This window comes from Mizuhopecten yessoensis, unplaced genomic scaffold (assembly GCF_002113885.1).
Source record: "Mizuhopecten yessoensis strain PY_sf001 unplaced genomic scaffold, ASM211388v2 scaffold1579, whole genome shotgun sequence".
NCBI lineage: Eukaryota > Metazoa > Mollusca > Bivalvia > Pectinida > Pectinidae > Mizuhopecten > Mizuhopecten yessoensis.
The window spans coordinates 135917-148941 of NW_018404117.1; the positions used below are offsets into that span (position 1 = coordinate 135917).

The 13025-nt window shown below is 33.7% G+C and overlaps 1 protein-coding gene across 1 annotated transcript; it reads right to left on the minus strand.

Moving 5' to 3' along the window:
- Positions 1-3108: 3108 nt before the first annotated feature.
- Positions 3109-11428, minus strand: LOC110465313. Its single transcript, XM_021521045.1, has 6 exons — positions 11270-11428; positions 9040-9226; positions 8358-8585; positions 6963-7041; positions 5758-5868; positions 3109-4785 (listed from the first exon to the last, which is right to left on the minus strand). The coding sequence occupies exons 1-6, from the start codon at positions 11357-11359 to the stop codon at positions 4704-4706; spliced, it is 777 nt and encodes a 258-aa protein (XP_021376720.1). The 5' UTR covers positions 11360-11428; the 3' UTR covers positions 3109-4703.
- Between the last annotated feature and the right edge of the window lie 1597 nt (positions 11429-13025).

Here is a 13025-nt window from a genome sequence, read left to right on the forward strand (position 1 = left end):
TCTTGTCGTCAAACACCTAGTGTGTCAGCGTTGATTGGAGCATTATTCTATTGATTGGGAATGGAGAAGCATATCCTTATCGCCACGGCATACTCGAGAAGATATTAGAATTGGCTTTCTGTGACATATTGCAAGGTACATCTTCGAAACTCCAAGGTTTACGCTCACTTACGTTCCCTGTACCCCTTGAATATAGCATGACGAAATCCAATTTTATTCTTTGAAGTCGGGTGATGCTTCTCTGTAAACCTCCAAAGTACAGGGCTGCGCTGACTTAGGAGCTCTGCGACCCTGGAATATGTCATGACAAAATCGAAGGCACGCGATTAGGTTTGACATGTACTTGTATCATCCACAAGGTGGCCCATACAGGGGCGTAGCAGGGATATAAATCTTCTGTAGGCACAAGAGCAATTTGCTGCAAAATGTGTATTTTTTAGTTTAACAACAGCAGTTTGCAATAAAATAAATTGATAAGTGTAGCAGTACGCTTTGTGACTAAATATACAGATAGCATGAAATTAGATATGAATGAGTGGTAATGATTTAAATGTGAGGATTTTAGCAGGAGTTTCCAACTAATTCCCACTGACAATATTTATGAAATGATTTTAAAGTAGAATAATCACTCATTGTTATCCAAAAATCTATTAACTAAATTTAAGCTCTTATTGGTTCTTGGAAGAAGAAGAAAAGACTACCAAAGCGTAAACAAGGTGTGAACTCAAAATTGATAAAACTAGGTGAAATAAGACCAGGCGTTCCGGAAGAGTGTCTTCTGTATTGAATATAGGTCAAAGATATGTTACGTCCACAAAGCGAGAACTGGGGTAATGACAACAAAACCTAAGGAGCATAAGCAACAACATCGATCTTCATATCACACAAAAATTCCATATTTCCCAATAAGATCATGATGACGACCATTACACTTGTCAATACTCTTCATTAAGCTGCATCTTTGAAAACCTGTGTTATAACGCTATTCGTCAGCAGTCTACATCTATGATATCAAGATGAAGTCATGCAATTTTGAAATTATGCTATTTGCAACAAACTCTTGAATACCGATCGAATCAACAGCAACATAGAAAATTGTAAGGATGTTACTCTCGAGAAAGGGAAGATCACATTAGGAAAATCATTATTGAATTATTGAAAAGAAACTCTCATAATAAGAAAATGAGGACGTTCTTTCTATTTAGTATGAGGAGCTGTTGTGTAATGGGTCGAAAGGTAAAAAGCTTGATATAAGAAACATTTTTAAGAAGATGATGTTCAAGAATGATCTAATATTTTTTGGAAATCTTCAAATTCCACAAACCAATTATTCCACTTACTGAGTACATATAGAGTCACAATACGATTGTAACCTTGATTATACAGTACTAAGTTTGAAATATGTCTTGGTTGAGTAACAAGTTGAGCCCGCGGTAAAACGTTAGTTATAAGGATTCTGGTGAAATTTCAGAATCCACCACAAACGAGGCAGAGGTCCGTATCCTTATCATTAATGGGTATTAGCACAGATTGTAGAAGAGAAGCGTGATTAGCTAGTATTTCGACTTTCGAAAAATTGGAAAGTGAATAGGTAGGGTTACCTTGATTGTCAAGCATGCTTAGTGCTAGCCTACCTCCAACTCACAGGGGACTGAACAATTGTCACAGCTACATTTCGGTAAAAATGCCACCCCAATGATGATATAGATTATACGAGTCGTGCGGTGGCATTTTTACCGAAATTTGATCTAAACCCCCAAAACGTGTAAAATTACTCTGAACACCTTAGTTTAGGTCCAAATATAGCTGTTATTTTTGAATGACGCCTTGGTTTGAATAACCTCGGAAGACGAGACAGGTTTACTGCGAAAGGGATCTTCTGATTGGGTCTCTGAACTTTTGACATTTCGAAATGTTACCATAAACTTGTGCACCGTTGGTTGTGGTAATACGTTTTTTGGATGTGGAAAAAACAGGATTTTCTACATTTTATACTAAACATATGCAAAACATCCTAGATATAATATAATCTTTTATTTTAGTGAAAACACATTCATTTCTTCAATTTTATGAACTTATGCTGAAAAATAAAACCTTGACAAAATAATGTGTAGGCACTCGAGCCAAAGGCAGCTACGCTACTGCCATATATAGTCTGAACATTGTAGTACGACGCCCTACACGTATAAAATGCTCCAATAGGCCAGGCTGATCAGGTTTTTTTTTATGATTTACGTAATGAATTTGTTCTACCTGTTATATTTTCAGTCGTTACGTTTTCAGCGATAAGACATTTGAAAATGGTCCTTAATTAATTAAGTAGTCACCCCATCGGTGGACGCATCTTAAGGTCATTAGCTGTTGAGATGAAAGAAAACTATAACAATCCACCATTAATTAATTTCCGTGTAATTGTCAAGGCATTGACTTATCAGAAGGGGGGTTGGGGGGTTGGGGTATCCTGCACTGACCTTCGGCTCGATTAGTGTTAAGGGGACATAACCGGTATTTCAGGCGAAATAACTACATACATACGACACTTGGCGTTCCGATAATATAGTAACTTTAAATGATATCAGGTACTGTGTGTGCGTGTGATTTTCGTTATTATTCTACCTGCTATTAGAACGCCAACAGGTGTCTGTGACCATTCAATAAAAGTATTTGACTTTTATGTGTAGATTTCATCTTAACCAGAATTACAGTATCCTACATTGATGACATTTAATGCACTTTGTCAAAAATTATTTCCTTTAAGTTTGAACTAGCAAAATTATATCTCAAAAAAAGGTGTTTGGCTGATTATTATTCTGGGTGCCAATGTTATTTCTGTAGTATATTGCCAACTGTTTGAAAATACATAGGTTTTGGCAAATTGTTAAAAGAATAAAACCAACCTTATATTTTATATATAACATCATGCAAAACCTTTAACATAACATTCACATTTAAAAATGTATTTATAGGTCAAATATGGTCAAGATACACTATAAGGATGTACAGGTTCAAGTTTTTAACTCCGAGGTAAGTGTTTTTGTTTATAATCTTTATTTATCAATGGATATGCAGTTTCTGACAACGCAAACAAAAAACCTTTATTTTTTCACAAAGTTTATTAGTTATAACATGTCATAAGTATTATATAAAAGTGTTATATACATTTGAAGCCCAGCTTCCTAGTAAATGTGATTATATATATATCATCATACATCAAAGATTCTATATATAAAAAATACATAGTATAGCAATTCTATACAATGTCCAGCATGATTATGACGAGAAGACCACTTTGACAAAATCAAGGGCAAGAAAATAAAATGAAATAAACGTATAGAATATTGTTATTAATATTAAAAATTCCAAAATGCAAACAGAAATTTTACAAAAAAAAATAAAAATGTTTTATAGTGTTTAATAAACCAATATTCTATCAATCCAGATACACTTTAACTTAACAAAATTTTCTGGACTAAGAAATTTAAGCTGCAGTGTTTTTTAAATAGATGATTTATAACTCGCAGGGACAGATATTTTAAGATATTTTGCTGAACAGTCTTCAAAAATAACAGTATTTCATAAAGCAACAATCTATCCCAATAACACAATAGAATTTCCTGAGACTAAAAACTTTCATTTAAACAGCTTTTTCACAGTATTGTCATTTTATTCATGTTAAAGGCAAAGTGAATATAAAGATAAGAAACATTAAAGGTTGACTATCAGAAATACATGTCCAGCATGCTTAATTCTTACCATAACACAATATGGAGGGAAATGTCATAGAGATTAATCTAACAAATGGTATATCATCAATGGGTCCATTAATGAGACAGTCAAAAACTCAAATGTGGAACAAAAAAATAAGTACAACAAAATCATATTTCCATTATTGCCTTACGCCAAAATTTCTAATCAAATCATAGAGAAAATATTAGAATAAATGATTGTTCTGAACTACATACACCAATAACAATATACAAAGGACTTCAAGACATCAGGGCATCAATTCATTATCGGATTCGTAAAGTCACACTTGTATTTAACAAAACTGTCAAACAATTATATGAAGGTCAAACAATTACATGAAGGTCAAACAATTATATGAAGGTCAAACAATTACATGAAGGTCAAACAATTATATGAAGGTTTCACTCAAAGAAAAGTTTGTATCAATATAACTTTATATTCATAAGAGTTTATGCCAACAGTTGGTATCTATAAGAGTTTGTATCATAAAGCCTTAAAGAGGTTGTTAAAAACAGTTTTAATCAAAAAACAATAAATTAAAGAAATCGAGCAATAGTCAACAAACTTTAAAAATATCATTAAAATTTATATCATTGTTCATATGATATAAGATTACCAGGGTAGAACAATGAATAGTGCTGTATAAAAACCAGCACGAACTCGGTAAAGCTTAGGACAGAAACCTATTTCCACAACAATATATAGAGTGAAATTTCAAAATCTAAATTCTTACCGTACACAAATGGCATTGGTTTTACATCCATTTCTATAAAAGGAACTCCCATAAAAAATTGAACAAAGATTGAAAAATAATTATCACAATTCACCAACATAATATAATTACTGAAAATACAGAACTATGATAATAACCAATTAAGAAAGACCTCATCTGAAAATTGAGTAAACAAGCATTGCTTTCTCTGTAAAATACGGTAACAATACCAGTACAGTGCCTCTTAGAATAGCCTCATGGTTACTTTGAACACCGTCCAGCTGCCTTCTTCTGGGTCTCTGAGGTCACCAATCACATCTTCATCTCTGTAAATAGAGGAAAATACAGGTAACTTTTGCTTAATAGAGATGACACCAGCATACTTACCAACCCTCCCTATTTAGGAGGGAGACTCACAATTTTTACCATTAAATTTAGTATTTTTAACATGTGAATTTGCTAAACTATTCCTATTTCATAAAATCTAATGATTTCAACTGAAATACTCAAAATGTCATTTTAAAAGGCTATTTTGTCTCTATTGGGTATATACACATTTTATTTATGTCTTAAATTTGAGCATGCAGAATTCCCCCATGGAGATTTCAAATAGTTGGCAAGTATGCACCAGTAATATTCAGAAACAGGTACAGAAAAGTAAGGAAAAGTTGTTGATTCTAATAACTGATACTGATATAAGTTATCAGCTTAATTAACAGACCAAGTTAAATGTTTTAACCAATAACCTGATAAAGCATTCCATCACGTTCTAACACACTCAAAGATGTGAGGTTCATCAACATAAAATGATTTCAAAATAAGAAATTAGTTATACAGATTTAAGGTAAAAATATCTTAAAACTATCATCAAACATATTATTCCAATGTCTTAAAATTTCACTGATTTGTAAAATAATTTTAATAAATCATCTTTTGTATCCAAACCATCATTTCAGACACTGCCCCTTATTCATTTATACCAAATTATCATAATGAAAAAAATAAAGGTCAACGGCCAAATCTTAAGACCCTGTTTTAACTACTGGTAAAAGGTTTGAAACACTGAGCAAAATGTATTTTCCTACTTTGGATAGTGACAATAAAAAATATCTGAAAGACAGACAATTCAAGTAATTTACATGCACATTTCTTCATGTCAAATGCTATATTTCTTGATAAAAAATGTAAAAAATAATGCACTTTTAAGCCATAAAAAACCTGAAAAAGACTACAATGCTGGTAACAATTGGTAGCTGTTTATTTTACAAATTATATTAATGGACACATGTTAATCTTACCTAATCTCCTTCCCTTTATGACAGACATGAATATTATTGGCAGACTTCAGAATTTTGTAAGCAATCTTTTTCTGTATGTCTTTTGCTGTATCTGTCTCTGTCAGAGTCAGCCTGAAAGAATAGGAAAAACAAACAAACTATTGTCATTAGATAAAAAAAAAAACATGCTTCATTGGACACTGACCTAGATTGAATAAACTGTCAATCATATTACCAGGCTGAATAAAGAGAGACAAAATTGAATTTTCAATACATGTATATGTTTAAGATTGTTTCATTTCCATCCAGGTCAGAGTGATTATGTAAGTCCGAGATCCTTTTTTCATAATTGTGGAAAAAAAGTTCATTTTTTTGAAAATATGGTTTCTATCAATTTTTTGAATGTGCAGTGTTAATTTTTCTGAAAGCTGAATCACTTGAAACAAGAATTCAAAGAGAATGTGTTGTATGTAGTTTGATGGGAAAATACAAATTGCCAAGCTTTTATTACAGAGTGATTTATGCAAATAAAGATCTGTGTGTACTCACTGAATTACTCGATACCTTGCTTGTGGATCTACATGTCTATGTTTACCTATTTTCTGCTTATTGCAGTTGGCAATAGATGTACAACAAGTCTATGTTTTCTTACTCTATTGCCTTCTTATTGGCAGTGGACGAAAGATCTACAACAAGTCTATGTTTACTTGCTCTATTGCCTTCTTAATGGCAGTGGGCGATATATCTACAACAAATCTATGTTTACTTACTCTATTGCCTTCTTATTGACAGTGGATGAAAGATCTACAACAAGTCTATGTTTACTTGCTCTATTGCCTGCTTATTGACAGTGGATGATAGATCAACAAGTCTATGTTTACTTACTCTATTGCCTGCTTATTGGCAGTGGATGAAAGATCTACAAGAAGTCTATGTTTACTTGCTCTATTGCCTTCTTATTGGCAGTGGACAAAAGATCTACAAGTCTAAGTTTAATTACTCTATTGCCTGCTTATTGACAGTGGATGATAGATCAACAAGTCTATGTTTACTCTATTGCCTGTTTATTGGCAGTGGACGAAAGATCAGCAAGTCTATGTTTACTTGCTCTATTGCCTGCTTATTGGCACTGGACGAAAGATCTATAACAAGTCTATGTTTACTTGCTCTATTGCCTGCTTATTGGCAGTGGACGATATATCTACAAAAAGTCTATGTTTACTTACTCTATTGCCTGCTTATTGGCAGTGGATGATAGATCTACAACAAGTCTATCTTCAGCTGACTCCTCTTCCATCTCAGCTTCTGAAAAACAAAATCAGAAAAGTTTAAAAACCTGATTAAAATCTAGAGAGACAGGAAGTGCAAAGGATACCTTCAGTTCTGTAAAACAGAGTTTTGTTGATATTGGAATGTCAAATCTCAATGAATTTTTAAATTACTATATCTTTTTTAATATACGAAATACATCTACTTCAGATAATGTTTGAACATCAAAAATATTACTTCAGCAAGATAACTTTAATTTTAAATATTAATGAAAACCTTTTTAAAAGGATTTTTTTAATAAGGTCAGAAATATTCCAGCAAACAAGAGGATATTCCTTACAAAATGGCTGTTTTGATAGATTTCCTTAGAGTACTTGGAAAGCTTAATTTTTAAAGAACAATGGCAACGTTCTGGAGGCATTTCGTCACTGATAGTGATATGTACAGCCATTCAAAACTGCATCTACACATCAATTTGTACTTTAATAGTATTACCTTGTTCACATCTAACCTTTCGAGGGCATAGTCTTTCACATTTATTCAAAGTAAATAGTAAATAAAGACCAATTATATGGAACAGAAGTACAAAACACCTTCCAGGAGGTGATGGGGGTAATATTAACAGCAGTATGGGGAACTTAATCTAAGTGTTTGAATTATTAAGGAATGAGGCACATGCTATTGAAAATATTTGAATTCAAATAAAAACATATGACACACAGTTTGACGAAGACAATCCATACTCCCATCATGCAAGGGCTTCACGAAGATAAACAATATCAATACAATTAAATATAAACTTTGTTTATTTTACAACAATTATGAAATAAGTAATTCAACATGTACTAATCACTCACTCTTCAAGCTTTGTTGGCCCAGATGTTAATGCGTGGGGCCTTAATGTCGGAAGAAACTGGAGTACCCAGATAAATCCACTTGGTCGGGCAGGTGGCCTCATTCCTTTTCACGTCCGACTGGTGAATTGAACCCTGGTCTCCTTGGTGAATTGCATCAGACAAGCAAATGTCAATACAATTATTGTGCTTCCAACAGTATCATTTATAGTGCCACCTCACGTGAATGCTACAACACGGATACCACAACATCCACCCCAGACCATTTTATACTCCACCTTGGTTGTTGGAGTTGTGTGGGCAGGAGAAAAACACTTTCTTTCAATATTCCATGCGTATGACATATTCAGGGATCGAAACCCTGGCTATCTGCATTGAAGACTGGAGTGTTAACCACTCGACCAATCCCCCCATAATAGAAAACAGAATACCTATTTTAAATTATCTGACCAAGTATACATCCAAGTTTCATGACTAGTTTGTCCTGAATCCACTTACCTTGTATGTTAAAGGTTAAGTTGTAGTAGACATCGTTAGGAATTCGGGTCTCGAGTGGCCAGGCAAAGTCGGTACCCTCCTGTTTTGAATCCGAGGGGAGGGTCCGTTTTCCATCCATAGCATTCCATCCATTCCCGTACACATAAAACAGCTTTTGTTGTTTGGCCCGATTGGGACCTTTTTGTACATACATAAATTTGAAGTCATCTTCCTTTTCACGAGACCCCTCTGTCAAAAAGAAACAATTACGGTCTTATTCAAAGATTAAGATTCTTACCGGCGGTAATGAAATACCAAAAATCAAGAACAAGCACAAAATCAGTACACTTGCATATATTATATATAAGCTATAAGGAAATGTTTACTTGCAATTGATTTTCTTGAACAAAACTAATATGTCTATATGACTACATAATTATTACATTAAATTTTACATAATATTTCTGATACTTCTGTTGATTTGTTTTCAAGTGACTGCTTTCATATTGGGAATACCTAATATATGGGTAACATATATGATCTTTATACATATCATGTATAACATTACATGATGATCTTTATATATATATATATGTAAAAACAGCCTGTGTGATCTTTATACACTCAGTATGTTTCCTTTAAAATGGGTACATTAGTCTAGACCTGCTTCCAAAAACTGATGACTTTCAAAATAAATATTTACTTTCGCTGAAGTCGTTGAGTCTTTGATGGTAGAAATAGTGGTCTTTGTCGACCATAGCCGTCCCCTCAAATGGTTTACCCTTGGTTTTGTGTGGGTTTACGTTATCTGAAGATTCTTTGTTTCCGTATCTGTAGCGGATAGAGCCATGTTCTACATCTATCAGGACCGGAGCATCGATACGCAGGCGCTGCAAGAACAATTAGGCAAACTATTGTGAGCAATCCATAAATCTAGACCTTCAGACAAAAAGGGACATAACTCTGTAAAATGTAGCACAAGACCATATCTCAGGACCTTCCTGAGAATAAATCACATACAAAAGTTGTGACAGAGTATACAGTATGAGATATGCCAGTATGACAAAGTGACAGACAGACAGAAAATAGACAGACAGACAGACTGAGAGACAGACAGACTGCAGACAGACTGAGAGACAGACAGACTGAGAGATAGACTGACTGATGGAGTTCAAACCTTAAGCTCTAGTTCCTTCAAGTTTTATCGGTGGAAAACAAAAGTTTCCTGTTAACAACAAAAGACTTAGTGATAATCTGATTTTACCGCCCCATTTGAACAGAGGTCTGTTGTTGTGATTATTTAAGGGGACAATGAAAATGGGAAAAGAGATGAAGGGTGGAAAAATTAAAGTGAATTAATCGCCATATAAAAATATTGCTCCAAATCCAATTATCTGAAAAAATGTCCTCCTTCATTACAACAATTATTACAACACAGTTATACCCCTGTCGATTCGGAAAACCATTTGGCCTGGTTTATTGTAATGTGTTCCCCCTTGCTGAATGAGGAGATTTCTTCATCTGCTTTGGGGATAATGAACTAAAGATACATAAATTGATCTGCTGCACCAATCATTGCATCACTTTGGATCTATATATTTTAAAAAGTTGTCAGTTCTAAAGTCTTAAGTTTTTACTAAAATGACAAACTCTAAGTCTAACACTGAATTTGTTTTCCATTTACTAAAGTGTGTAGTCCTAAAGCTAAGGGGCATCCAGTGCAAATGTAAAAGGTGAGCATAACATTTTCTATGTTCTATTTATGGCTTTTCTACATCACATTAAAGCAATGGAGGCCAAGGCGACAGTTTGTCGTTTTTGTCTAGAGTTCTTCAAAATAGTAGATGGCCAGAAGTTGTAGCAAACATACTACATGTATTTTACTTCAACACGAGAACACCATACACATTACAGTACATTCTAAATGATAAAATGAAACAATGAACCATATAAACACTCATTTAGATCATTCTCGTTTATAGACTGGAACAAACTGCCAGAACATATCATCAACAGTAAAAGTGTTGAAATTTTCAAGGCTGCAATATCATCAATTATATATAGTGACTAAACAGGTTGGGGAAAACCACCAACTTGCGTATATACACAAACTAGCCTATTATACGCAAGATGGAGTATGGATTTGTTACTAAAAATAACCCAAATCGCTTTAACAGTAATTTTTGCAAGATATTATTGAAAATTGCATTAATTTACGACAAGGTAAATAATATTTTGCTAAAAGATGTTGACTGAAAGCGTTAGCTACTTAGAAAGTTGATGTAACTTTACCGGAAGTATTGCATCTATTTTTGGTACTTTCCCCCATGCAAATAAAGTTTATTTTTGCATTTGTATTATGTTTCATGAAAGAATAAATGTGACTTGGACAAACAATTTGAAAAAGTTAAGATTAAAGTGATTTTGGCTATTTTTAGTAACAAATCAATACCCCTATTGGCGTATAATAGGCGAGTTTGCGTATGATACGCAAGTTAGTGGTTTTTCCCGACCTGCTAAAGTCATTACAGCACACTCACTGTCCCTGGTAGACTTATCATCAACATGCAGTGAGCCACTTAATTAGCAGTATACCTACAGATACATTTAAAGTTAAGACATCCAAATTGTTATCTATTTTTGACTCTACATAATTGTTCCTCATTTTATCATTACTGACAGTAGTTGGTTATGTTGAAAGAATCATAGATTTACGCCCTTTAAAAAGAATACGATTTATTTGTATACCCCTTTATTGGAGGTTTCAGTAGCCCGAGTTTCCTCTGGCCCTAACACCAGACTTAAACATTTTGATAGAACACCAGACATCTAACGTTTCCTGTCAAAATGTCTTAGTCTGGTGTCTGGGCCATAGGCAACTCGGGCTAACATTTTACTGTTACAGTAAAATGTCAACGTGATTATTAGTATACCTTCCGTTCTTTTTTTCCTAAAGCATCGGAGTAGATTACTCGAGGGTTGGCAGGAACACCAACAGCTTGGTTACTTGCTCCAGAGCCCATATCATCTCATTTTCCCCCTATAGTAGAGTCCTGAAAATGGCGTCTCTAGTTACCTTAACCGGAAGTGACATCCCAATGCCAATTATTTGAGTTACTTCCCCTGCAAAGATCGATATTTGTTATATAAAATGGTATTTTTCTCACTCTTTCCACATAATTTGACATGCGTTTATTTTGTGTTTGATAAGTGCATTTGCTCTTAAGAGGATATTGTTTGAAGTGATAAATTCGTTCTTGTTTTTTAAGGTTCTGATTATTTCAATCTATTTTGCGTTTGCAGAAAATTAGGTTACTACATTATAATATTAACTGAATATTATTTGTTTTTGGTGGTCTTATCTGGATGTTATTAGGTGTTTTTGGGTGTTTTTTGGGTGTTTTCGGTGTTTTTGGGTAAATCGTGCAACCTCCAAAGGGGAGGCACTAATGCCAGTACAAACATCATATGACAAAATTGAGTTTTTAAATGTTTTAAATGTTGTAAAATATTAAACCAAATGTGTAATGTGTGTTTTAAGAGAAAATTCTGTAATTGAACCAAGATACAGATATTCTTGCAGTTTGTTTGTTAATCCAACTTTATTTTCGAAGGCTTGATGATTTCAGAAACATTACTTCCAGATAATTATCTATACTGAAAAGGAAGGGAGACACATTATTTACAACTCATTCATTCTTTCAAGTTTTAATAATTGCCCTTTGTCTCGCATTTCTGTTCGGTAAAAAGTGTACGGAAAATGGATCTAGGGTCAACACTACAAGGTATGGGCTCAAATCTTTCTCCTACGAGGTCGCCTAGGTGTGGAACAGTCTCCCCAATCAACTCAGAAAAGTAGACAGGTACAATGAATTTGGGAGACTGGTCCAGACCTGGGATGGCTCCATTTGCTCTTGTAATGTCTGCCGCAGTGTGTAGTACATGTACATGTGGCTAGTCCGCTTTGCTTCATGTTTAATTATGTGTGTGTTTTATGCTGCTTTTTCGGATTTGTGCGAATGTTTGCTCTTATTATTATTATTTTATTCATTTAATTTATTTTATTACTTTGTTCCGTTTGTTTTACATGTTGTAAATGTGTTTTATGTATGGTGCTGACAGTGGAAATTGTAGCTCATAATGTCTGTTTTTATGTGTATGTGCTTTGCTTCAATGTTTTATGCTAATATGTATTTTATGGTAAAATTACTGTCCTGCTATATGTATTCATGTATATATATTTAACTTATAACTTTGCATGGAGACTTATGTCTTAACTTTCTGTTGATGTTTCATAATGTTTTATACATATTTATGTAAGTTCTTGAATTGATGCTTTTTACTTATGTTTGTCGGAATAATAGCTTTTAATAGCTAATGTTTAATGTTTAAGGGGGATAAGGGTCGTGTTTCAGTCTTGGATAAGTCCGTGAATACCGCAAACTCGTGATTTAACAGTTCATCCAATCAAGTTATATAACTAATACCTAGCGACTTGTCTTTAAAATGACTGCTCTATTAATTTTTAGCCTTGTTAAACTGATTTAATTTTTGGTGGTTGGATGGCGCAATGGATATATTGATATATAAATATAGTAATATATACGTCTCTGGGATAATAGCATATATATATATATATATATATATATATACTCTCCTTTCACCACGCAAGACGGTGTCGATTCCCCG